Source organism: Trachurus japonicus, chromosome 1, assembly GCF_045865225.1.
Source record: "Trachurus japonicus isolate A0001 chromosome 1, Traja_1.0".
NCBI classification, from domain to species: domain Eukaryota; kingdom Metazoa; phylum Chordata; class Actinopteri; order Carangiformes; family Carangidae; genus Trachurus; species Trachurus japonicus.
In genome coordinates, this window is record NC_140907.1 from 14,915,502 (window position 1) to 14,943,347 (window position 27,846).

A 27,846-nucleotide genomic window follows, 5' to 3' on the forward strand; every position below is an offset into this window, starting at 1 on the left:
AATTCACAACACAACAGAAGTGTTTCTGGGGGCACAAAAAAGTGACGGACCCAGGTAAAGATGTTGGGTTTCAGGACCACCAAGAGCATGCACAAGATGCATGAGACCATAGCACAGGGGGATTGGCCATGGCAACAAAAACTACCAGCTCAAATCCTGGAGGACTGATCTAACGTTAAGGTATATTTTCACTGCATCATGTAGAGCAACATGGCTTGGCCTTTAACTCTGAGTCACCCGTGTTCTTACCCTGTATGTGTGACTTTGCTTCATGGCTGCATAGTGGTGTCACATGCCTGTTTTCATTAGTGGTGGTACCGTGGTGGTGTGACTTTTAATATGCAGGCTATGGTTGTGAATGTAGATGTTCGTCATCTCGCGGTCTACACTGATGTCTGTAGCAACTGTTGCTAGTTTACTGTCTGCGTTGCCATGGAGCTTATCACTAATTGTTCGTTAGCTAGGTATGTTGGCAGTCACACCAGGATCTAATACACCCATGAGTCACACTAGATAGAAACGTTTCTATATGTATGGTCACACCACGTCATGTTTGTTTAGTGACAAGTTTCCCACCATTTTTCGGACAGTGTATTTAAGTGTGTTGATGTTGTTACTGTTGCTGCTAAGTTTGCTAACACATTTAAAACGCAGCTATATCAGCGTTGTGTGTTCCTTCTCTGACACCATGTGGTCCGCCGTGAAAATGGTCCTATTAACTTTACAGCACCACTTTTTTCTTCTTTCTTTTTTTGCAGTCTCACCTTTAACCAGAAGAGGGCAGCATCGGACTGTTATTACACTACAGCTTTTATCTTTCACTCCACTGGACCCTTTGCTCAGTTTGTAGGCGTACAGAACTCACAGAAGACAGCTTGTTGCACCCAGAAGTAAGTTCAGGTGTGTATGACAATAAAGCGCTTTGTCATTTGTCAGTGCAGTCAGTGTAGTGAGTGTGCCTAAAGCAGTTGAATGAGGAAAGCTGGGCACAGGCAGAGAGCTGAGGACCACAGCAAAGGTTATCTTTGTTGTGAATAGAGCGATGTGTTTGTTTCTCTATCAGGCAAGCAGTCAATCAATCAATAAATCCGTCAATTAAAGCAACTTACATAGCTGTTTCAATGCAGCAGTGGTGGGTTAGTTCGGGTGAAGCAGCCTAACCCTGTCTCTATCCTACTTGGGCTCCGTGCGTAAAGGCGCGCGTAATATCACCCCCACCCCCCCTCGTGCGCTCACATCTCTTTTATCATGGTCGTGTGGTCTCGAGACTCTCAGCATCCCACTAAAGTGCACATCGTCGAGCCCAGCGGATCACACACACCACACACGCATATCTGCGCTGCCCGCAGTCACACTGTGCCATCACGCACCGGGAGCGAACAAGTGCAAGACAACCGAGAGACACCAAGTCCACTCCTGTTCTGTTGGACGACGGGACAGCGTCAGCCCGGACAGTCCCAGCTCTTCTGTGAGAACCGAACCGCTGCCTTTACCGACGACTCAGTAAGGAGGACCATCAGCAGACCCAGAGCATGAAGAAGACTCCAAATTCAGGTATGTTTGTGACAACCACAGTCGCCTGACACACTTTATGTGGTGATGACATCCTGCATCCTTTTTATCTTTGTTTTACATGATCTGCCGAAAAATATTTACAAGTATAACTTGTTAAATGTGACCCACTTTTAGCTCAGGCTTAAGTATGATCCATGAATTACTTGTGTTTGCATGTGAAATGTAATACCATGCAGTGGGTATGTGAATATATATTATTTATGGAGGCAGTGTATAACATGGAAGAAGTTTTTACTTAAAGAGGACTGTTTATCTTTCTGTGGAAAAACAGCACTGCTGAATTCCTTCTTTCAACTTTATTTCTGTTTATCTCAAGTTTCCAACTTGTCAAACTCTTTGCTAAGTCTTTGCCTCCTCTGCTGTTTTCAGCCAGTAGTTTGTTTTGTGGCTGTGCAGCACCCAAGGGAGCACCTCGGGGTCCCCTGGCCATTAGAGTCCAATGTGCATCATCATCTGTCCTTCTGTCTGTGCCTGACCTTCTGTATGGATGCGCTGGCCCCTTGAGGCTGCGCTCCCATAACACTGCCTTCGTGTGTGTATGTGTGTGTTTGGCTTCAACAAACATTTTAGAAGTTTGCTTGCTCATGATATCAGTGATGACTATACAATGATTTGTATGTGTATGAGACAACATAGTCCTTGTTATACAATGCATCTCTGGCTTTTCTCAGGCCCCATCTGTGTGTTCTTTCCCCCCTCAACATGCAGCAATACAGGAGGGGCTCTGGGGAGAAACATTAAGCGCTTTAGACAAAACAGACACAGAAATGTGGCACAAGCTTCTGAGGCCGGCTTTCATTGAAAAGAGAAACGTTGTCATATTCATTCATGCTGTAAAAGACACAGTTAGGCTACTATCCACATCTGTGTTAAAGTCACTTTGGACAGATCCAAGTCAAACCTCCATCATCCAATTGCATTTTATTTGCATGTTTTCAGGACAGAGGATGGTGACAAATAAAATGGCATTTACGTTTTGTTTGTCATTGTCAATTGTCAAATCTGCATATTTTGTACTTCGTAGTTTTTGAGTAGTTAGCCTACTTTAAAGTTACATAGCTGCCATCATTTCTGTGAATTTAGCCTCGGGTCTCTGTTTATTAATATATTTAGTTATTTAGTCCATATTAAGTTTTATGTGAGTTTTATTTTATTTGTGTATATTATCAGAAAAAAAAGGATTACCAAAATATAAACCCCGTATTAACCATATGTATAGCCATTATCACAAACACAGCCGCTGATTTCTTGAGGTATCAGTGCTTCACCTTTAATGAACTAGAAATGTGGGAAAGGTCACACCATAGAGGTGGAAGCCTGGCCTGCATAAGGAGTCTTATCACTGTGGAGATCCTCACTGTGGCACCTGCACTCACACTGCTCTGTCAAACAAACACACTCAGTCAGTGACTTCAGCCAGTGCTGAATTCATAACCTAGTTGGTGGTCAGACTCCTGAAGAGGCTGGTGGAGGCTCTGACACGCTAGGTGTGCCATAGTAATAGTTTTCTCCTGTGCTGTTTCACTGTTTATTTTCTTTACCCAGAAAATAAACACAGTTCATATGTTAACTTTACTGTCCAGGAGGCCTGGACGATCAAATTTTCTATCGGTGACTGAGCAATGTTGAGAGTATATAACCTCTTAGGTCTTTAGGCGCTTTGATAATTAGGCTGTCTGCTCGTCAGATCTCTCTCTCTCTCTCTTTCTATGCAGCCACACTCCAACCTCATCAGTTCAAAGCACCAGCATTTTTTAAAATTCTGCATCTTGACCTTAAGGTGTCAAATTATGAGTCAGGCCAGCGTGTTTCATGGCTGAACTGAGAGAGAACCCAATTAGCAGTAACAAGTTTTTTTTTATCCTAATGGAGATCCTTGTTCTGTCACTCCTCTCTTACATTTTTTAATTTAGTTACATTTTAAGTTCTAGTTTGTGTTATTTGTCTCAGGTTGTTATAATGCAGTAGTGTGAAAATGAGGTTCTACAGATGTGCATTGAAGACAGCATAAAATCCTTCCATGGTCCATGTCCTACCGTAGCTTCGACTTTTCTGTAATACCATAAAAGCAGCAAGATACCTCAATAAAAATCTACCTGCAAAAGCAACTTCAGAGTTGTTATTTTAGAAATACCCCTCAATTTTAACATCCTCTTTGGGAAGACTACATTAGATCAGTGTTTACTCAAGTCACTTGTGCTTAATTTTACTCTCCAAGTGGGAACATTGTGTTGTCCCTTCTTAGATCACCAACAAAAACATGTTGGCTCCCGATTAGGGAAGTCCAGTGCAACTCGGAGGTTATTGGGCTTAATGAGCTGGATGTGCCCATGTTGTTCTGTAGTAACTTGACCCTGACTGAATAGGGAGACCCAGCGGAGTAAATGCACTGTATTTTTTTCCTCCCCCCTATTTTCTTTCTATCTTCCTACGCATGAGAGATCCCAGTCAGCTGTGCTATATATTCTCTTTGGTTAGGTCGTTTTTTAAATCAGGCTCGTACTCAGCTTGAATAGACTCCTTTGTGGTGAAGCTTCGCTGGGGGCTGGTTATGTGGATTTTTTGGACCTTTCATCTCTGGTAGACAATTTGATAGAAACCCAGGGAGGCATTCTTGACGATGACTTGTGGGTGGAACACACAAAGTGACTGATGTGGTGCCAGTGAAGATGACTTTGGCTGTAGACATATTTTCCTATGACGCTGATTTTTTTTTTTCAACAAACATCTTCACCCCAGTATTTTTAGGTTGTCATGTTAGAAGCACAGACTGTGTAGGACATGCACTGACCAACATGAGGGTGGATGTCTCGGGGAAGTATTCTCATCCCTGCCAGTCCTACAAGGAAATGGCTAATTATTACAATGGCTGAACATCTCAGAACAGGCTAGAGGGCATTGTGGCCAGGATTTAGTAAACTGGATTAGATATACTAGTGGGTGGCATGTACAGACTTTGGCCCACACATTAAATACACTGACTTAGTGCATTAAACTAGTCATGGGCTTTTAATGAGAATAGACCAATTTAACGATGCAGGCTGTAAAACACAAACGGCCCTATTTCTGATCGGACTTAGAGATGCTTTAGTGTTAGAACTTCACTGAAATTATGACATGAAGATATGATCATAGCATGGCTTTGTTCCATAAAATCATTATCCAAATTAATGATTCTTTTTCAAATTGTTGCTATTTGATCAGTATTTAACAAAGTGACAGTGTAAATCTGAACCTGAATGTCCAACTCGTCTTCACAGAGCTTCATAGTGAGTTTCAGCTCATTGTTTAGCTGTCTTGTCATTGTTGTATTTTTACTGTCACTTCTTCATAAAGATGCTTGGGGCCGCAGGAAGCAGTTTTTTAGAGTCAAAAAGCTCTAAAAGCTCTCTGTAAAATTGCCACTCAGCCCAAAAAACAGAGACATTTAGTGACTAACGAATGAAGCATTTAGCGAATCAAGAGGAAGACATTTGTCCCTGGAGGTGGTAGAGCCCAAAAATAGAGATAAAAAGACCAGCTCAAGTAGGAGTGTACTTGATTATTCATCATATATTAAACATTTTTAAATTAAGAATAATCAGACCAGAGGATATGTCCATATGGATTAGATTTATATCAAAACAAAACAGAAAAAAAAGGCACCAAATATACACAGAAAAGCTGTAACCAGCAGATGGTGGACCATTCATATATTGTTAAAACAGTTGTCAGTCATTTTTTAATCAGTTTACAAATTGTGTAATTGATACATTTCATCAGCACTTATGCATGTCATAAGAGTAAAAATCAACGGCCACAGCAGAGGCCTGAGATCAAACTGGTCGTAGATCAGCACAGTTTGGTGATTCTGCAGGGACTAGCCGCTATAGTTCCCTTTGTCTCACTGTTGGTTTCTTAAGAATACCATCACACTTAAAACTGCAGGATCCATCATGTCCTCCATCCTCCCACTAAACCACACCAGTAGGTCCCACAGAGAACAAGCAGATGAGTGGAGTCAATGCAGCTCTTTATTTCCCTTCAACAATGGCTCTACAGTGACAGCTGAGCTAGATTCCCTTCAGTCTGAGTCATACATTGGCCTGGACGGCCACCACATTCACTACTTCTCCCTGTGATAATAAAGCTGTCTTCTGAGAGTTTGCTATTCATTGGTGAGTGTCAATTTAATTCACTACTTAAGAGTGAAGCTGCCAAGCTCTGCTCTTCATATAATCCTTATCCCTCTAAAACCTCTGCCTGACTCTCCTGTTTTACAATATCTTTATCAGACTTCTCTCTAAGTGCCAAGTTTGAAAACCCACTGTCTTAGTCCCCAAGTGCTGCCGTAGATATTGGGTATTCAACAAAAGTTTTATCTCATTGAGAGGTCTGAACTTTTTTCCCCTTCGATAAACCTTCCTTCAGCTATTAGCCTAATCCTCCCACTCCCTTTAGCTCTGCCTTCCATGGATTTATCTCTTAGTTTATCTGTCTTCATAACCGCAATTCCTATCTGATTAAACTCAGCTCTGGGCTTTAAAATTATGACCCATGCTTCAACATTGAGGAGACCTCTCTCCCTGGTGAATAGCGTCATGTGCGTCTGTATGCAAGTATGACATCATCTGCTACTGTGTCAGAGCTTGCCTATAAATAGAGATGGTCGGTGATGACGTTCTAGCCTAACAAAGCCCCCTGTGAATAACATAAGGATGAAAACAGGCCATGTCACTGCTGCTTATCATGATGAGCAGCCAGCCAGTCATGAATGATTTCTCCGCATGCTCATTAAAGAAACACCTGATGTTACAAGCAGATGCCTTTAGTAAAACGTGGGCTGATGATCATAATGAGAGCATCATGTCATGTTGCATTTTATAGTGCTGATTATGTTTTATGTTTGTCTTGTGTCAGACAGGTTTGCCTGCTTGTGTTTGTATGTATAACTATTAAAAGGGGTCTTGAAAAAACAGATGTAGGTAATTGTTTCCTCGTGATATCAAAGAAAAGCGGATTTAGCAAAATGTTGGAACCTTTTCTGTTCCAACCGTAACATCGTACCAACATTACAGAGGTTTAACTTTTTGAAATTTGTTGCCTGTAAAACACAACCACAGTTTTCCCATAAATTTAAAGTTTTTACTTGAGCTCTTACTATGTTCACAATGTCCCTTTTTTGCAGTCTTATATCTTTTCTTTAAGCCATGTGACAAGAGCTTTTCCATTGGATATATACATGATAATACCAAGTTTTATCTAAAATTAAACTTAACATAGACTATAATTCATATACTGAGCTGCAGAAAAGCAAAAATTAAAAAGCTGCGTGACCACAAAAATTGATTGTAAATTAACCACTGATATTAGCATATCACAGATGTATCTGTATCAGAGTATACCGTATGTTAGGTGATAAGTAACAAGAAATTACAGGAGATAGGTATCAAAAACCTGATTGGAAACAGTATCCCAATTAAAGCTAAGCTGTTTAATTTTTTTCAGATGTAAGATGGCCTGCTCACATCTTGGTCATATTGTAGTAATAACCACATTTAAGTCGTCCCAGCAGGTAGCAGACATCAATGTAGTGATAAAAAGATGTTGGACTTGGAAATTTTGTTTGGGAATAAAAATTGGGTTGGCATCAAAGCCCAAGCAACGGGTTCTTCTAGAATATAGGTGTTTCATATCAAAATTACTTTGGGATTCGCAGGGATGGGGCTCCGTTGGAGCGGGTGGGGGTTGTTGTTTATATTTGTATTACTCCTGATCATTTATACTTTTGAATTTATGTACTCTGTACATTATCTTTGTATGTACAAATATAAATAAAAAGACTTGGAGCAAAAAAAAATAATTACTTTGGGATTCGACATCCAGACTTTGAACCAAATATCAGTGTCTAATGATATTGTGGGACCAGCTGGAATCCTTATCGGAAATTGATGTTATATCTTCCAGTTGATACTGGTATTGGTCTCAAAAATCCATTATCGCCCAACTCCAGCAGGCATGTTTTTTTAATCCCATTAGTCGGATCAGAAAACTCACAAGATAATAATTTTACATGTCCATTGCGTGATGGATCTTTAGATCGCTGATCATGGACACTGGATACGCTGAATTTCATACTCAGTCGTTTTGCATTTATTTAGGACTTGCTCCTTTACCAGACTTCACATGAACAGGGATCACTGCAGAGCTTGTGTGTCAGGAAGAGCTCACTCCTGTGTGTGTTGTGCGTGCACACGTCTGTACATGTATGCGTATGTGTGTAGCGTAAATGTAGACTGTCTGGGTCCGAGTTGTGGATTTAGACATCAGGAGCTTGGCATGCTGATTACAGACTTCTGAAGCCACAGAGAACCACAGGAACTCTCTCTCTCCTTCCCCCTCTCTCTTTCTCTTTCTCGTTCTCTTTCCAGCAGCTTCCCTCCATCAGTTCGGGCTAATTTGCTGGGATGGAGGTGAAGGCAGCGGGCCTCGGGCTGATGTGGCTGGGTTGTGGGCCTTATGATAATCATCCAAATCGCATAGCTTTGCTCCTCTCATCCATGGCCTGCTAAGCTTAACTTTAACTTCAATTAGCTAACGCACAGTTAAACAGTGAGCATTAGAACAGTTCAAAGCAAAATGAGGTGTATTACATACTGTAGCAGATACTAAGCACTGCAGACAGACTGTTATTGTTCCAGCTTAACAAATTTCATATGGATTTGTGCAGCCAACATCTCAGGCTGCTTTTATTCTTGCGTCAGTGCTGTTAAAAAACCCCGAAATGGCTTTTTACTAAAAATCCTGGAGGATGGATGGAGGATGCCAGGACTTCTTCGGTGGCTTGTGCTCTTTCTGCAATATCCACACAGTGTCCACATGTTTATCAATTGCAACAACAGACTCCCGTCTTTCCTGCAAGGGATCTGGAACTTTGAGGATATCCCATTTAATGCAGTCTGCTGCCAGCTCCCTCTCACATCTAATGATTACCTTATGGCGAGGAGGAAATAGCCAGCAGTTTTACCACAGCCATGCTAGGACAGACAGACAGACAGACTGCACTACTAGCACTTTTACGGCCTCCGACAGTCTAGATGACCTGAGAGTGGGATTTAAATTGTCAAAGAGCTGGAAGAGATGAGCCTATGTGAGTTATAGCTTTAAGGGATGGGGTTTTCTGTGAACTGGATTTGACTGGCCAAAATGTGTGAGTGTGCCTCTGTGCGTATGCGCGCATGTGTGTGTGTGTGTGTGTCTCATGAGTAACAGGGTCATGTATTGGCTATCATCGTCATTTTTCCGGTCCTTGCAGATGATTGGTCGAGTGCATCTCAGAGCTGACTAGAACTTGTGCCATTTGCTGACTCAACATCAGTAATGACTTTGGCAATGTGTTTTGTCTAGCTTTGTTTTCACTACCATTTTATGAGCTGTGAAACATCTTCAGTGGTTTAGAATATTCGATAGACCATACTAAGTGTAGAGGTCAGTGTTTTGTGTGGATTCAAAAAAAAAAAATCAGCATGTTAGTATAAACACAGGGGGATGTTTGGGTTCTGCCTCATTTCCTATTATGTTGTATTTGCCATGGTAATGACGACATGGCTCTAGGGATAGTAACTTTGGTCTGTCCACCACTTTTTTCCAGACAGAAATATCTCAACAGCTACTGGATGGATGGCCATGACATTTTGCACTGATTCAAGCACATGCCCCCCAGAGGACGAATCCGACTGATTTTAGTCATCCCTGACCTTTCCCCCAGCACTTTACTGCACTATTTACCTTGTTTTTAGGTTTAAGCCAAGATGTGGAACTTGCAAAACATTTGACCTGCTTAACATCACCATGTTAAAGGGACAACGAGGAGTTTGTATTTGGTTATAAAAAAGTCTCGTATTAATGTGGCTGAATCTACGTTACCCACACTTGTTAATGGGTCCATTTTCGATAAATATATCGTTTTGTCTTTATCGTTATTTTGTTATTATTATTAGTGGTCGGCTCGCCCAGTATTTCCTACTTTCGGTTTTGCGGACGCTGCCCGGCAGGTCATGGGAATAACGCTGCCGAATCGCCGTTTATGGTCGGAACTACGATGGTGTCTGATCGTCTTCGAAACTACGACTTTCGTTCTTGATCAATGAAAACATTCTTGGCAAATGCTTTCGCTTTTGTCCGTCTTGTGCCGTCTTCGCTTTTCAAAACTTCTCGTTGTCCCTTTAATTTTGTCATGAAGAGTATCGGGTGATGCTGGTGTTAGCATTTAACGTGTTTAAGTGCCAACTCAGAAGAGATGGCAGCACAGCGGAAGAATCTCAATTGAAAGTGTTTCAGTCGTCTTTATTATCTTTATTCAGTCTCTATTTTAATCAGTCTGGCTGTTTGTATGGGTTGTGTAATGGTTCAAGTTTTATTCACAAAGTCCAATCAGAAAAACATTATGCTGGTGTGCTTCTGTTCATCAAGTCTGTATCTTCTGCGACTTAACCACAGTAACTGTCTATCAGGCTGTGAATGCTTCAAAAACGATATACTTGTGCCCAGTAAGTGATACTTTTTGCTTTTAATTGGAATTGTGATAATGTCAACACAAGTATGATTAAAAGTGACTGTAGCCTTTCAAGTTGTTACTTTTTGTGGTTATACCAATATTTTGTAAAACTTTCCATTGCTCAGAAAGGTCACATTAGTACATGGGAATCTCGAAAGGGGTTTTCCTGACAAAGATTTAGAAATTGCGTGTAAATGATATGTTTACAATTCTCAGACAGTCACTCATACATTTTATTGAGTCCAGGCTCACTTCGCTCACTTAACCCAGCAGGTCAGCAGCTATGAATCTGCACCCCTGCACGGAAATACCACACCAGTGAATTGGATGCAGACTGAGCGATGCAGCTTGCATTTATACCCATAATGCATTGTTTAGAAAGATCTGACTCAGCATAAAAGGAAAAACATATCAAACCACGAGTCCATGAGAGGACAACAGCAGGCCAGCTCTCCTGTCCATTTCTCTCCCCTCAGCCGGATTCAGTGGGAATCATTTGTGAGGCCATGTGGCTGCCATCAAGCCAGGCTGGGAAGTCTGATTGGAAAATTGAGATACAATCAGACCTCCTTATTTCCAGATTGCAGTAATGATGCATACTTACTGTCTAACAGTGTCTGTATAACTCCTGGGCTTATTCTGGATGGTACACTCACTTGTCAGAAATGAATTCCAGATTTAAAAATTAAATCTCACAGCTGTTATTGAAGATCATCTGAGCGGGCTGCCCATACGGTGGCATTACCATAACTCAGCAGAGTATAGCTGAGTTAGGCGAAACCTCTCCAGATGAAGCGATGCGAGCTCTGTGTTTACAGGAATGGATTTTCTCATGGTTTCCATGTGAGTACGGGGTCAGGTTCTAAATTTGGATCATGTATATGACTGATGTGAAGAGTTGTGTCATCCCTGTACATGCCCCAGGTTGGATGTGTAGACTGCAGCAGCAGCAGCAGCAGCAGCAGCAGCAGCAGCAAGGGACACAAATGAGGAGAGCAGTCTCTCTCTCTCTAACTCTGTGCACATGTGTGGGTATGATGGAGACGAGGCAGGGAGATGATGAGCGCTGCGTAGCGCTCCGGTGAGATCATCCGAGTGCGAATAGCAGCACCACATCACACTATTGTCTATTTTTTATTCTCAGATGGGATCCCCGAACCTCTGCTGTTTGTGTGTGTGTGTGTTTAAGCATGTTGTGGCTTTATGCCATAGTCTGACGTATTGTTGCTGAAGCTGTAGCGTGAATTACAGTGTTGTGTCCATCTGTGTTATGGTAGCTGCCTGTCTGGAGAGTTGAAGCCACCTTCGTACATTTGTGTGAAAGAGTTATAGCTTAGCAACAGAGGTTTTGTGTCTTGACTTCACAGTTACACACTGTGCTGCACAGCTGTTAATGTGAGACTCTGCTAAAAATGTAAGTGGACTTGAGGTCAGGGCAGCTATGTGTGAAGACTGAGAGGACCTGTGGCTTATAAGCTCGGGCCGCTTTTGTTTTCACGTCAAAGTTTCCCGTGCCCATGGAGACTTTTGAAGGGGAGGGAACATCAAGGAAGCTGGAGAAGTATTCAGTTATATTTTATATCTTTTTCAGCAACATAAATGTAGCTGCTCACTGTCCGTTGCAGAGAGAACTGAAACTCAACTATTTCGCCTGGTATTGATCGCACGGCACTTTCTCCCTGTTAACTAGCTCACATTGTGGCGACATCTGGCAGCTGCAGTTAAATAATATGTGGTGGAGTTACAGAGATACCGCGGCCTACAAACCATATTCTCCAGGTGTTTGAGAAAAAATCACATCCTCGTCATTTTTTCAGTGGAAACGACCTTTACAATGAAATTGTTACTCCCATTGCAAATCATTAAACCCTACTTGACCACCTAAAACACATTCATCAGCAGGTGTAATTTAAAACTAAACTATAAATCAGTGCACTCAAGGCACTAATGGCATGACTGAGATACACCATGGCACACATGCACGATTACACCTTCAGAGTGTGTATGTGTGGTGTGATCCAACTCAAGCAGCTCCAGCTCCTCATCCTCCTCCTTCACCTGACCCCCTCACTTCTTACCCTCCATTTACCTCTTTCACTACTTCCTCTGCTCGCTCCTCCTCTTCTCCTTTTATCTTTTATCTTCTTCCCACTGTTCTTTCTCCTTCACTGTGCATCACTACCCTGCAGGCATCCCTTTAGTGTTGGCTGGCATGCTGGTGAGTATTTTTTTTCTTCCGTGTTATGTAACTAAATTTAGCATGTTTGAGTCACGCGTTAGGCCATAGGTCGCGCTCTCAAAGTGACGGCTTACATTAATGTGCACCCCAAGGCTCACCATCCACTCTTAGTCAATGTGTGATACACAGTTTTTCTTTTTTTTGGTGTGTGTGTGTGTTTGACTTTGTCTCGCGTGAATGAACAAGCGCACGTGTCCGTCTCCGCCTCATGACCATCTGCCTCGTCGGGTGCAAATGTAGACTACATGTTAGTACTATGTGTGCGTAAGTCAGAGAAAGAGAAAGGCTGAGTGTGTGTGTGTGTGTTTTATGTTTACAGGATGTACTGTCATGCAAGAGGAATCTGCACAGATAACCCACTAGTTTGTGTGCATATGTGTACCTCTGGTTTAAAGTGACTGACTGAGTGTTCCTATCCATTCGTTTGCATGTGTGTGTGTGAGCAGTAGGAGTGTCTGACCATATCTCACCAGCAGGTCTTAATGATGGAGAGGGAAGAAGGTGATGAAAGGTATGAGTGAGGGAGGTCTTATTTACTGTAAACTGCTGTGAAGGGTCTTCTTGCAGCATGAAACACAAGACATCTTTCTCACATGAAATAAAAACCAATTATGCATTACTAAACTAGATAAGAAATGAAAATAAGAAGCCTCAGAAGTTGTAAATTGTTGTTAAATTATTTTTTTTCTTTTAAATTTAGCTAAATTCTTATAAGTGTAGGGAGGTTTACTCACTGGACTGATACTATATGAAGAAATTTGTCAAAATAAACATACCTGCATGAGCTCTAGTGAGTTAATGTTGTTTGTTTTACTTTTAATTTATACCTATGCTGTTTAATAAAAATCAAAATACAATAAAACTAAATAAAAGACGTTGCTGTCACTTTAAATAATCCTCCAAAGCACTATGGGGAATAATTTACAAGTGATCCATGGAGGACTGTTACCTCTCCAAATGAGGTTATGTGAGATTATTAGGAAAATGTATAAGAATTAAGTGAATTAAATAATAAAATTTCAGAAATGCATTCACTCTTGAAGGGATAGTTCAACATTTTGGCAAATTGGCCCATTGCCATAATCCCTATAGTTTTAGGAGTAGGTTCATTACCGTTAATTGTCGGTGCAAGCTATTTTTAGAACGATGGAGCAGAGCGGCGAGCTGCTCAGAGCTATGCTACGGAGGCTCATGGGATTTCTTGGTTTCCCTCATCAAACTCATCAAATACACAATCCAACAACTCCAAAACGCTCTGGTGGACAAGTTGTGACCTGCACATTCACCACGCTATGAGATAATAACAGAACGTTACGAGGCAGAGTTATCTTCTAAGTAAATGCAGAGACTGCTTGTCGAAGAACTGCCCGTGACGGGAACGTGCATCAGCGGTTTTGAATGAATTTTTCTCTAAAACAACTCTGTCTCGTAACGTCCCGTTGCATTATTATATATAGCGCGTGGTGAATGTGCAGGTCACAACTTGTCCACGAGAGCGTTTTGGAGTTGTTGGATTGTTTATTTGATGAGTTTGATGAGGGAAACCAAGAAATCCCATGAGCCTCTGTAGCATAGCTCTGAGCAGCTCTAAAAATAGCTTGCACCAACAATTAAAGGTAACAAACCTACTCCTAAGACTATGGGGATCATGGCAATGGGCCAATTTGCCAGAATGTTGAACTATCCCTTTAAGAATGGTGCCCTGCTTTCATGTGCATATTGCAGGTAAAATGAATCATGGCATAATCTCACTAGTTCTGTTCATTTTGTTGTTCATTCGGTGAATTGGAGTAATTTACTCCATCTGGGTCATTCGTGTGTGTGTGTGTGTGTGTGTGTAAAAGAGTCCTCAGCCCAGGCGGCTGCTCTTTGCTCAGAGGTGGCTCCACATTTGTGTGTGTTTGTGTGTGTGTGTGTTGTTAACATCTTCAAATAAATTATGCGTCAGTAGCAGTGCTCCATGCACACATAAACATGCTGGCAGCTCTTTCTGCATATACATGTATATGTGTATCTTATCTCGTGTGTTTGTGTGTTGTCCATATGAGAGTGAGTCAACAAATGCAAAGGCACATGTTTGTGTGTTTCATGTGTTTTTTTGACCCTGACCCTGTGATTAACTGTAGCTTTTCAAGTCTGGAAAATGATCACGAGACAGAAAGAGCCAGCAGCCAAAAGAGACATGTCTCTATTTTTAAAACCGCACTTTTGTCGCTGCACCAACATCTCACTTTCCATAAGGATTCAACACCAAAGGCTCCTTTAACATTTCTCTGCTTTTGTCCTGATTTCTGTGCAGACTGACGTGGGTGACGTTCTGTATGTGCCTGTACTTTAGCTGCTCACTCAAAAAGTTTCAAAAACATTGTAAATACAATACACCGACATACACACAGAGCACTGTCTAAACCTGCATTACACTCACTTACAAATGACACTATTCATTATTAATATTTGTAAACATACTGTATACAAATATAAATATAAGCAGCCACCATAGATGCTTTTGATTTAACTCAGCTTGAATATTCTGGCCAAAGGATCTAGACTCTAACCAAAACAATGAAAGAAACGGATAAGTGACATGTGAATAGGCTCTTATAATTCACTTTTACGCTGATCTTAGTCAGAGTGCCTTATAGGGCTGAATCTACTCAAATTATTCTCACAGTGTACTTACACTTGAACATCCCTAATATGCTTCCTCTGCTCTGCTTTTCCTCACTTCTCTTTTGCAGATGTCAGAAAAGGCCTCAGGACTGCTGCGTGTACTAACCCTGACCCCCAACATTTTATAAATATCTGTTGTGAAATAATGTGAGGATTCTTCCTGTTTTAGTTTTTGAATTCTTCAACTCACGCACACAGTAAAAGTAAAAAAAAAACAACAAAAAAAACACTTGGCTACTCAGAAGTTTCCTCCTATCAGGGCAGGTCTGATAGAGAGAGGCGTTTGTCATCGCTGCATGTTTGGAGAAACAGCAGGTCATATCACTGCTTTATCCAAGCGTTGGCCTCACCCATGAAAGATGTTCCTGTTGACTCCTCTGGCCCCTGTGTGTGTGTGTGTGTCTCTGTCTTCTGTGTAGTGTACTTTGAATACATGATGGAGTGGGCAGAAGAACACGCATGTTGGTGCGTGATGGTTTGTTATGGTCAGTATTTATGCTTCTTGCCTCAGCTCAGGTTGTTGCTATGTGTAAAGCAGGAAGACATGAGCCGAGGAGGAGGTGCGTTCAACTGTAAGAAAGAGGAAGTGGAAGTGAGCTATTGAGCTGTGCCTTTTCCTTCTCTCCCCAACACAAAGACAAAGATGTGTGTATATATGTGTGTGTGTGTGTGTGTGTTGGAATGTCTTTGGAGTTCCTCACTGAGACGGCGGCTCGCTAAGTGGTCCTTGACCTTGTCGAACTGCGAGTTGAGGGTCAGAGGCAACAGTCTAAGCATGATGCGTGTGTTTGTGTATATGTGTGTGTGTGTGTGTGTGTGTGTGTGTGTGTGTGTGTGTGTTACTGTCCTACATTAGTACATGAGTGATAATTTACCTCTAAATCTGGCTTTGTTTCATAACTCTGCTCTCAGACTGTAAGGAATATCAGTTGATTCTCATCGTACTGAGCTGAGAGACACTCACCTGGTGTGCAGGAGGTCAATGAGCTCATTGGCTGAGATCCTGTAAAACTGTCTATTAGCTGCTGTAAACAAGCTGGTGAGAGGCACTTCATACATGAGGACCCTGGATTCAAGTTTCTTTGGAGGATGATTGTTAAGTGTGCACTTTTAGTCCACTTAGAGCCGGTCCTTAGTTGTTTGGATCAGGGCTTTATGTAGGTTTCTACATCCTGATAGTCCAAGTAATCTGCCTATGATAACATAGCAGGAGTGTGTGTTGTTGTTGCCTGACGTTCTGGTGGAGTTTAACATTTGTAATAAGTGGGCTGAATTTATTTTCAGACTAGGACCTTTGGTCAAAAGTATCAAGTGTCAGTGTCAAGAGGATGATAGAAAAATACTGGAGAGAGGGAGAAGAGGAAAATGAAAAAGTGTCCGTTTGTCTGTCTCTGGGATGTGGGAGAGAGAAAAGAAAGCAAGAGAGAGGGACTCCATATGACCAGCACATGGCTGTGGACGTCTGCTCGCGTTCACTTGTTATCCTGACAGACTGAAGACATTAAAAGTTGGAGGAAGTAAGAGCAAGGGAGACAGAGGGAGGAAAAGGAGGGAGGAGAGAGGGAGGGTTGAAAGAGGGGGACAGGGTGACTAAGTCAGGAGAAAGGGGAAGTCTCCATGAAGAAAAAAGGGAGGGAAGGAGAGGAGAGGAGAGAAAAAGGAGAGGTTACATGTGGTTATTTGAGGTAGCCGTTGAGTTATGGAGCGAGACAGAATAGCCGGTAAGTTGTGGCTTTTTCCAACTTATTTGATACTTCAACAGATAGAGATTTCATCCCCGGGAGAGAGAGAGTTTCTTTTCTCTTTTCTTTGTTAGACTTTGAGAGGAAGCGGCTTCTTAGCTGCATTGGCAGCAGTCGGCTCGAAGCCACCCTGGTTATGTTTGCTTTGCTTGGTCCGTTGCGGGAGCAGCTGTTTCAGAGACCTGTCTGTGTGTGTGTGTGTGTGTGTGTGTGTGTGTGTGTACGCCTGCTTGTCAGCTTTACTTCAGATTTTTCACTCCTGTCGGATGTTGTCTGAGCTTCACACCCTGAAGACTCATCTCCTCTCATTCTGATTGAATGAACAGCCACAGCTAAGCTCTCTGTGAAGTGCACACACTATCTCTGAATAGCTACCATATGCACGCCAACAGTGAGTAAACCTCATGTGATGGGCTGTCAAAGATGACTTCCAAGAATGAGAATGCATCATCTTCCAGTGCAAAAGCAGCTGCTGTACTGTAATTGGCAGCCTTGGGTGGGATACTGACTTACAGCTGACCCACTTAACTGTACACGACCACGACCCGTCAGGAGATGGACAGAGTGAAATCTTGGTGTCACCATCACATGATTGGACTTTAAGCTGAGGAGTTCAGTTGTCAGATTAATTCTGACTGACACAGATGGTATTTTTAAGTTACAGGGGAGTGAGAGCTGAGCTCATACGTCAGCTAATGTGATTTGCTTTTTGACGGACACCAGACTTTTTCTGAGGAATGTTTAGCTTGTGCCTGAATCTGTGGTGTTGTGACTGTGTCCCGCTCTGAAGCATTTTCTGAGCAACGATTCTTCTTGTCTCCTAAATTGTAACTATCTCTTTGATTTTTAATGAGTGCTTTGTTTGGTGTTAATGGAGCCTCAATAGAACTTCTGTTCAGGCCCATATGTGTTCAGTCTGCGCCGAGCGGATAAGGACTAATCTAGCATCTTACTGTGATTAAGGCTGGACATCAAGCTGAGCAACGCTCTGCAAATTAGCCTTTAATTCGAGCGTTAATAAGGTGCTTGAGCTCGGTGAGCCATACTGTGTGATGCATGCAGACATTATTTCTATTGCCACTTGGTGGCAGTGTTGCAGTGTCATTTTTGCCCCTTTATGGTGCAGCCACCATTTCCTTAAGTTCTGTGAAATGTTCCATGTGGATGATTCATATTTTTTCAGATGGAGAGATTTTTTTTATGGGAGATGGAGGAATTTAGCAAAGTCTGAGTCTTGTGGGGGTGAGGACTGAGCTGACCGTTATTTATTTTCTTTTTTTTCTTTTTCTTTTTTACCATCATCAAAACACAGCTGACAGGCATCACACCCTCACCCCCCACCCCCACACCTCCACCAATCACTGCTCTCAATTGAGGAAGTCCTGCATGGGTTGAGCTACTTCCTAGTTTCCCAACCTGTGCTGTGTGGCTCTGTTTGGACCGGTTGTCGTGACTACAGAGACCACCCCTATTGCACTCACCCCCTGATCCCTTCGGACTGTTTTGATAAAGATAGGAGCTGAGGCTGTGGCTACGTATGGCTCCTGACGGTGTGTGTGTGCATCTGCAACACCTCTGTCTGGACCGTGAGTGCCTCCTGCATTCCTCGTCCTCGCCTGCTCAGCATTAAGAATAATATGTTCAATATGACACGTCCTCTGCCATGTCTGTCCCGTATGGTCACCACATTTACTTATTGTGATTGTTAATTGGTGAAAGACTGTTTTTTAAAACACAACAAAGAGGGATAAAAAAAAACAAAGTATTAAGCCAGGAAATGAAAGAAACAGTTGTGTCATGTTGCTTTATGTGCTGCCAATTTATCAGAAAGTAAATCAGTGTCATGTCTGTTGAGACAACATTAATTGCAGTATTTTTGAGGCCTGCGTAGCATCAAACTGACAACAATAAAAGCAGATATTCAGAATTTGGGGTTGGGGGTTACAAGCAGGACATGTAATCCTCTTTGATGTCTTTTGAAAGGCTCCAAGGCTTTAAACCTCCTCCCATTTGTTAGCATGAAGTGGTCAGGATGCATAGTGGGCTTAACTAATGTTCTAATACACATTATAGTCTGAATCATTCTGCATGACTCTTTCTGCTAAAGGCCATTTGGCTCCTCTTAGTCTTTCTGTCCAGTTTATGTGGACAGGAACAGGCTGCATTTGAAAAAGGGCAGTGCATAATGTTCAGTGTGAAAAGAAGGAATACATAGGACACTGTTAAAGCTCACATATCATTAAAGTACTATTAATTTAGACCAATTTTAGTCTAATTTGATAGTACTTTAATGATATGTAAGCTTTAACAGTGTCCTATGTATTCCTTCTTTTCACACATAAACCTAGTGCTGGTGTATTCACCCGAAACTGTAGTAATCTCACCCTAAAACACACGTGCACAAAAACCCCACCCACCTCCACAAACACACATGAACCTGGAGTTAGAGGAAATCATGGAAATCACTCAGCTCACCATGTTCCATAAAAGAAGTGTACAGGATATCCTCTATGAGTGAACGCCCCACAGTTCCCCTCCCACTGCCCTCCCAGTATCTCACCTCATATTGTTTCTCAGATTATTATTTAGTAGTGATAAAGTGAAGGAGCCATGAAAACAGGCGGCACAGCGAGTACCGGAAACTGAAGTGGGAAGCCCCACCTTCGGCCATCCTGAGGGAGGGCTTCTGACGGGTGACATTTCTCAACATGATGGAAAACAGGTCAAGCCAAAGGTGATTGTTTACAAGCAGCTCGACTTATGATTGGGTAGGAGCAAAAGTGGGAATCAGTTTGGTTAAAAAAACAAAAACAAAGAGCCAAGCTGAGTGTGGGAAACCTGATGAACAAAATACTGTTTTAATGCCAAAAGATGCATTTCTGTCCGTAATCATATTGGGGCATTGAAGAGAACCCGGCCCATTAAATATAATTGCTCTTTTCCAATTCCAATTATGTGAACACACTTCCTACACACATACTAGAATAAGAAACAAACAAAGACACATACCTCTAAAAAAAATTCAAATTTGCTATAGATATTGTAATTCTGTTGTTATTTTGAATTTGTTTGGCAACAATAATCAAACTCTGTTATCATGACAGCCCTAAATTACAGTTTTATTGATTTGGAAACTTTTGATAGAAGCATTTTTGAATCACCCCGCCCTCGCCCAATGCCAGCTGGGATTGACTCCACCCCCCTGTGACCCTGGACAGAAGAGTGGGACAGCCAGTGAATGGATATTTTAATCACATAGCAATGAAGATAACAAGCCAGCATTAAACTCGTGACATGCTCACAAAAGCCACCAATTGTGCTCTTAATTTTACAAAAATGCTTTCATCCCCAAAGTGTCAAGCTCACTTTATTTAACAGACACGCACTCTTTATAATTTGTCCCTTTGCCCCGAAGATCAGCTTTTCATCCCGTGCAGTATATGCAAAGAATTAGCATAATTCTATTTTGTTTTCGTTTGCATTTTGCTCCATGAAAAATACATTTCATTCATGCAGATTACAGCATGTGACACTATGAATACATCAATTACTTGCATGATGTTTTTTTTATTAAGTGTCGAGATGTGTGAAGAGCTTGATAAAGGTTTCCATCTTTATCACCTCACACCTTCCAAAAGACAAGTGTGAACTCCAGTCTTCACAGTCAAATGTGTGTCAGTGGGTGTTCAAGTTGTCAACAGCTGAACTATAATGTGATGCTTGGTCTGTTTGCTGTAGCACCAAGGTATCACAGACTCCACAGATCCATGATTTAACTGCAGTTTGTGCTCAGCAGAACCCAGTTCCCTTTGCAGTGGGTAATATGAGTGAGTCTTAAAACCACTGTAGTCTTGTTGCTGCCAGTATAAATTGTCCACACAGCCTTTAGGCCAATTTAAAAGCTTACTATACTTACTAGAGAATTAAGGATAATAGTTTTTCCAATGAACTGTCATATTAATAAAAACATATATATACTGCCTGAGTAGTGCGTGTTCTGGGTTAAAACAAGACTTTAGTGCCCACTCTCAATGAACTCTTTCTACTTCCCCAAAAACCCCCCAGTCTCACTAGTCTCTCGTGAAATCATCACTTGTTTTGACTTATCCTTTATTCTTTCTCTCGAGTTGTTTCACTTCCCTGTTAAATGCACAATATTTCTGCAGTGACAGCGTTTTACAGAGGCACTGCTAAAATAAGTGACTTCATCCCATTTACAATAAAAAATTGTAAATTCGCAATAAATTCTGTACAGGAAGGTCAGACTGATCAACTTTAAAACTTGTTGACTGAAACCACACATTGCAACTCACGTAGGCGAATAGAAGCAACACTGAAATAGAGAGTTAGGCCTGTATGGACTTCCTGCCAATATGTGTTTGTGGTAGTGTTGAATTCCTGTTTGTCTTAAACTTACCAATCAGCAAAGGCTAAAATATGAGGTGTGTGGTGAATATATCCTGCATTAATGTTCTATTATTACAGAAAACCTTCTTGGTAACAATACTATATATACCCTTCATTGTTTTTATTACTGTAACATGCACAACTTCAAGTCTGGTGTCTCACTCACTGATTTTGGTCGAGTAGCTTTATCCTACTATCTGCAAAGACTCTGTGCTTATAGAGCTATTTCGGGAGCACCAGGACACCCAGACACACACAAACACACCCCGTGTCCACAGTCACAGTGAAAGCAACCACAGGAGCACATGTATTCACATCATGTTACTCTCAAACACACAGGCGCATACACATCCTCGTCCAGATGTTGTTTTGGAGCTTTTCACTCTCTTCTGTTGCTCAGCTTTGCGTCACAGCCAGCCAAGTGTGTGTATATCCATGTTTAGATAAGTACACACTGGCTGGTGGAGGTGTGTACCTCACATACCATGTCTCCTGGTTTAATTGAATACTCGCAGCATATGGTTTACAGTGCACTTGGGCCTTGCACTGGCACTGAGGGGCCACCTGCTTAGTTACAGTGCAGTAGGTCTACACTATATACAGATCATGTAATGAAAGATGTGGTGAAAAAAAAGACTAATCCTCATGCACATACTGATGTGTTTTATGTGCATGTCATGGTGCTCTATAACCATAAATATGCATGGAAGCACAAGCTGACACACGAACAATAAATGTCCTTACACAGCTGCCAGCATGTATGATGGATATTATGTGCTGTCTTACACGATGGACTCGAAGTTTAATTGCACAACACATGACAACAAGCGTCTCAGGGGACTTATATTCTACCTAGTAAAGTTCCTGCTTGATGGATACACGCAAATACTGTGCACACACTACCACCACCACCGCCACCACACTCTGCTCTGTATCCCGAGACACCTTTGCAGCAGTTTTATAAAACAACTAGACTGCGCCATAAACTCACAGTGCTTATTCTGCTTCACCATCGACCTCTCAGGTGTTAGGGTTAGGGGCCACTGGGTGGGCTTGGCATCCTACTTGTGCCCCTTTTGAATGGAGCTTTTCATCCAAATGGGATTTCCCAACTATTTAGAGCCTATAAAAGCACCAAGCCGTGTTCTGTGCCTTTGTGCGTTCACTAAGGCGGAAAAACTATGTGATTTGTGGTATCTGATATCTGACAGTATCTCCTGAATATCTGGAAGTGAAAATACCACATTCCCAAGGCCTTTGCTTTAGTTTTAGATTCCTTTTAGGGGGGGGGGGGGGCTGGTTGGGCTGACTTTAACCATCAGTGTGGAAATGGTCAAATGTCCCAGAATCAGGAACAATTTATCTCAAATCTCATTTACAGTCTCATCTGGGCCCAAACAGAAAGCTGCCAAAAGCTGCACACTCCTGAGCAATCAGCAGTTGAAGCGATATCATCACTGTTGCTTTGTTTCTGTGGTAGATCCGTGGATAAGAAATACTGCAGCACATCCCACAGGGAGACAGTGGAAGTGGTTATGTAAACAAAGATTATTCTATCAACACTTTAAATAGTGTTTTTAACATTGTATACAATATATATTTTTCATCTTGAATAGTTATTGTACAAAACTTGTACATAAAGAGTGGATTTTTATTCCTTACTTTGCTCGTTGTTTCCTTGCTGCTGTAACAAGTGAATTTCCCATAAGTGGGATAAATAAATAGTCTTTTATCTTCTGTCACTGCAGAGAATTTCATTGTTTCAGTCATTGATCAGCAGTGAAAAACCAATACGCGCTACATCTAGAAGCCAGCTTGTCATCTGTGTCCTTCACAAAAAGGTCCTCAGAGCTAGATAAACCGTCTATACGACCACGCTCAAATTCCCATGCTCTCCCTGATAGCGGTGTCACAGAGGGCAGGTTGGTGCAGGAATCAGCCCGCTGACCGCCCAGAGGCACCGTCGCATATCCCTTTTGTCAACTTTCACCTGGAAGTCTCAGGTTTTTCTGTCACAGAAAAAAAAGCAGCTCCTAAAGAAGTGACTGCACTCTAATGAAAATGTCAGCCACTTTTTAGCTACATGATATAATGGGAGTGTGTATATAAACAACACGCCACATTTGAGGACATTTAACGTGTCCTGTCTACACATCTGGGAAGTTTTCCTCATGTTATTTAGCACAATTTTAGGTAGGCTTATGGTTTGGGTTAGTTAGTGCAGTAATGATGTGGTGGCCTCAAAATGACACACTGACCTCAAAGACATGTGATAACAAACAAACAAAAGGACTTCCAGAAAATGGTGTGTTATTCACACACAAATGGTGCTGGCTTTTGAGAGGATGTTTACTAAACTGAAGCCTCAAACTCTGAGTTTAACTTTGATCCTACTGTAGCTGAGTGAAAGCAGCCTTCTGAGGAACCACAGCCGTAGCAGGGCATCGTGTCTGATTGCAGGTTTAATTGGTTAAAGTAACTGTGTGACATCTCATCCACTTTCACTGTCACAGCTGCTCAGAGGCCAAATGAGGAAATCAGACCTGAGAGTAACTTTGGGCTCCGAGGGTATGACTGTTGTCAGTACTTGCGGGTGCATGCACAAGTGTGTGGGGGGCAGGGGACACACACATACACACACATTCACACAGGACACGAGGGAGAAGGGGGAGTGTGTTTCTTGCTAGAGAGAGGGGAGGAGAAGGGAGGAGACCTGCCCTCTCGCTCTCTCTGAAGCCTGAATGCAGTGATATAGAAAAGTTGGTGGGAAGTCAGAGAAAATAAGTTGCTACTTTAAGAGAGCTGTGGGCTCGGGCTCGTTTCTCATTGACTCTATTTTGGACATTTGTTCAGAATTAACAGGGAGCTGCTAGAAGGTTATAGGTTTAGTTATATATTTAATGAGTGAAAAGATGTCTGATTCTGGAGTCAATCCACACTTGGAGGGAATTATTTCTGACTTTGAAGGTTTGTAATCTGTTTTCCACTTCTCTGTGCACTTACAAAGATCCTGATGATTATTTATCAAAAGAAACAACATCTGTCAGGCATACTCTGTTCGCGTGTAGTACTAATATCGACCAATATCTTCTCACTGCCAATGTGCTGTGTGTGCATGTCTGTAAAGTATTTAGTATCATGTATTCCTCAGTATGTGTGTGTGGTTGTGTCTGATTTGTACTGTGTTAAAAAGCAGAGTGTTGGGCATATTCCAGCCAAGTCCTGTAGACGTATCATCTGTTATTGATCATACCCATGTTATGTCAATAATAGAAACAAACTCAGCATTGACACCAGCACTATTCCAGCACCGGAAGGCTCTGAGAGGGAGAGAGTGGAAACCTCAGCTCTAAGAGTTAACATCTGTCTAACCTCTCATACAACATTCACAATTGTGTCTCTTTTGTTTTCTAAAACAGTGTGAGGCTGGCATTGATTCCCTTTGTCCTCCTTTTCCTCTGCTATTCTGACTTTCTTCCTTCCCCATTTCTTTTCCTGTTCCTCCTCCTCTGCTAAGACCTTCTGCTCCCCTCAGCTGAAATTTGCCCCACTGTCAGATGTCATGGACTGATGCTGAAAGCTGAGGCCAGAAAGAAGTAGATATCTTCCCCAGACAATGACAGCATATATCAGACTTTGATTAATTTTGTTACCTCGATTTATTGAATAATCATGTAGCAATGATACGTCAGCCTCACTGCATGACGTCATTCATTTAGTGAATCTTTTGTATTGAGTGAGTTTGAAACAGCTGGAAGAAATCTTTGCGGGGTCTTAAATACTACAAAAGTGAATTGAAAAACCACAGCAAACTTGTTTATTCTTGGTCAGACGTCACGTCATTCAAACTAGTGCGTTTTGGGCATTCCCCAGCCTTTATTGCTGAAACTAACCTAGTTCTCAGTCAGTAGTGTCCAGACATCCTCTTTTTTTTCCTGATCCATTTTAGTTATTTTAGTTCAACTGTGATATTATGGACAGATATGGAGGCTCATGATAGCTAGTTTATTCAGAGTGACATAAAAAGACAAATGCACTAAGACCAATACCGGGTCACTCCCTGTGATGTATTATCACCTGCTGCATTCATTATTCCATAGTGACCATCATAATCTCATGTATGTCATCAGTGGGGCAGCACAAACCAATCTAATGTTTTCATCCAGCATATAAACAACTGCAGAGAGAGAGGTGCATGGCAAACACTTGACTGAGTAAATCCTCCTTTTATCCCAGATCATTATGTTTTCCAGTACATTGCACTGCGCTGCATCTCGCTCTGAGGAGGAAATGGGCACAGGCAGGGTGAGGCATTTTAATTGGTGAGCACACTAAAGATGTAATAATGCCTCTTTGGATGGACTCGTGTGGGACTATTATGGAAAATGGATGATCGCAACTGCCATAGAAACTACACAGTGAAACAATAATATAGCTTTCTGAAAGGTAGAACTGTCTCTGCTGAATCTAAACGTATGAGTCACGAGAGAACAAGCCCAGAATGAGCCCTTATTTGTATATTCAGAGAGGCTTTGTAGAGTCCGACTTGGGCTCCTGCGATGTTTGCCAACCTAAACTGAGCTTTGTGTCCAGTCCAAGGTATTTGGGCTGATTGGCTGTTTAAAGGTGCCATGTTGTTGCTCCGGTGTGGCGTGTGGACACAGAGAGGAAATTAACATAGAAATGGGGCGAGCGCGGCGTGTGTGGTACGTTTTCTAAGCCCAACTCAGAGGCCAGTGTGTTATTAAGTTGATTTAAGTCGATTGTGTGCGTAAATACAACACTTTCTTTACGGTTCTCTGTGGTGCTGTTTGTTCCGAGACAGTCATATGAAACCATGGGTGGCAGGGAAAAAAGCATGTAAGACATTGCAAATACATCTGTGTGAGTCCAGTTAAATAAAAAATAGATTTTTATGTAGTACCACACACACACACACACACACACACACACACACACACACACACACACACACACACACACACACACACACACATACACACTCATGAATATACAAACATAGCTCCAAGAGACTGCAGCTCAAACTGGTAACTCAGCATCATCATGTTCTCTAGTTTATTTCAGTGTTCTGCCTTTTTTTTTTTGCTGAAACATGTTTTTTTTCTGTCATTGTGCGTGTTTCATAAGTAGAAAAAAAAGTGCTTGGTCTGAATATTTGGATTTCTGCTTTGAGGTCATGATGTGTATTCTTTTCTCAGTCTATCTGTCCATGTGGCCTCCCACTTCTCTCTCCCTCACTCTCCCTTTCTCAGGACTTTATTGAGAGTCCAAACAATGTGTGTGTCAACAGGTGTTAAGTGGAATGCAGCCACTTTCTTTATACCTTCTCTGCTCGCTGATGTAAATCAATCTGTTCATGAGTGAGATGGTTAACCAGCACCTGATCAAAGGAACACAACAAGGTTTGACCAGTCAAAGGTTGAGGCCTAAGGAGCCTGAGGCCAAGCACCAGACCAACAGCTGCCTGAATAACTGTGTGTGTGTGTGTGCGTGTATTAGTGTGCACGCGCACTCTACAATTAGTTGTGAAATTGCCATTTTGTTTATTAGGCTTCATTTTCCCTCTTTTAGACATCTTGTGCTCCACCATCACCGCTCTGCTCCAACTTCATCTAAGTTGTCTTCCCCCTCAACCAATCACCTATAAATCTCCCAGAATTCCTTCGTGCTGGACACAGTGTGATGGCCAAACCAGTAGGGAACCATGCATTAAATCTGACACAGTGAGCTACTACTACTGCTGCCAGTCGGCATTAGTAAACACAACACCATCAGTGGGCAGTTAGAGGAAGTATGTGTTTGACAGCGTAGCATTAAAGTTTCATCTGACGAAGCAAAAATAATGTAGTGTGAAACTCTATCGCTGGTTGTTTGGCCTTGTCAGATGGGAGGTTTGGTCATGTTCTTCCTGGTCTGACCACATCGACTTCACTCTGTGGCTACTGACATTAGATAGAGTCCACTGTGCATGGACGGTTTCATATAACCAGTGTTTGACAGAGGGTAACTTTCTCAGACACTTGACTTATTGTCTGAGGCTTGAATTACAAGACTGATTATGATTTCAAGGGCACTACAGTTAAGTACATCCTTTATTAATTAAATTACTGCTGAAATGGATTTTCTTCTTGTCACAACACAGCAGTGCTTTATTTTTATGATGTGGATTCTCCTTTATACACTTACAGGTTTAGGTTGTGTTTAAGGTTGTGTTTACATGCAAAAGGAAGCTGGAGAGATTCACAAATTAAGGGCTGAGCTTCTTCTTTTTTTTTACAAACTGAAGAAGAGAGACTCAGACTGTTGAATTCTAACAGTTTTCAGAAACCCTGTTTTATTGATCTGTTGTTGTTTGACCTGATGATTTGCCTTTGCCGTTGCTGTTTTCTGTTAATGCACACTCAGCACTTTTCCCATTTGTTTTTCATTCACTCAAGTCTGTCTGGCATGGTCCACTCAATTTCTTGGAAGTTTTTTTTATGGTGATACATCTGTATGTAGTGTCAAGAGTCATTAACAGCAACACAGTATCAAACATCAGTGCTACATTAGTCAGTCTGGGATTTGATCATCAGGCAATGAAACAGCTTGGATCCACAGAGCAGCTGTGGCAACCCCAAGATGCTTGAAACAACATTTTTGCTTTGAAAAAGTGT

General features: G+C 41.8%; 1 protein-coding gene across 3 annotated transcripts in view; it reads left to right on the forward strand.

Annotated features, from left to right (window-relative positions):
* The first annotated feature begins 1,183 nt into the window (after positions 1-1,183).
* septin9b (septin 9b) overlaps positions 1,184-27,846 on the forward strand; it is a 72,312-nt gene continuing 45,649 nt past the window's right edge. The window contains exon 1 of one of the 3 annotated variants that reach the window (XM_085774560.1): positions 1,184-1,554. In XM_085774560.1, the coding sequence (XP_085630686.1) occupies positions 1,533-1,554 (22 nt within the window). In that variant the 5' untranslated portion in view covers positions 1,184-1,532. Of the gene's footprint in view, positions 1,555-16,702; positions 16,742-23,818; positions 24,137-27,846 lie in introns of those variants that run through there. The other 2 variants (XM_085774550.1, XM_085774541.1) reach the window with 2 other exon arrangements.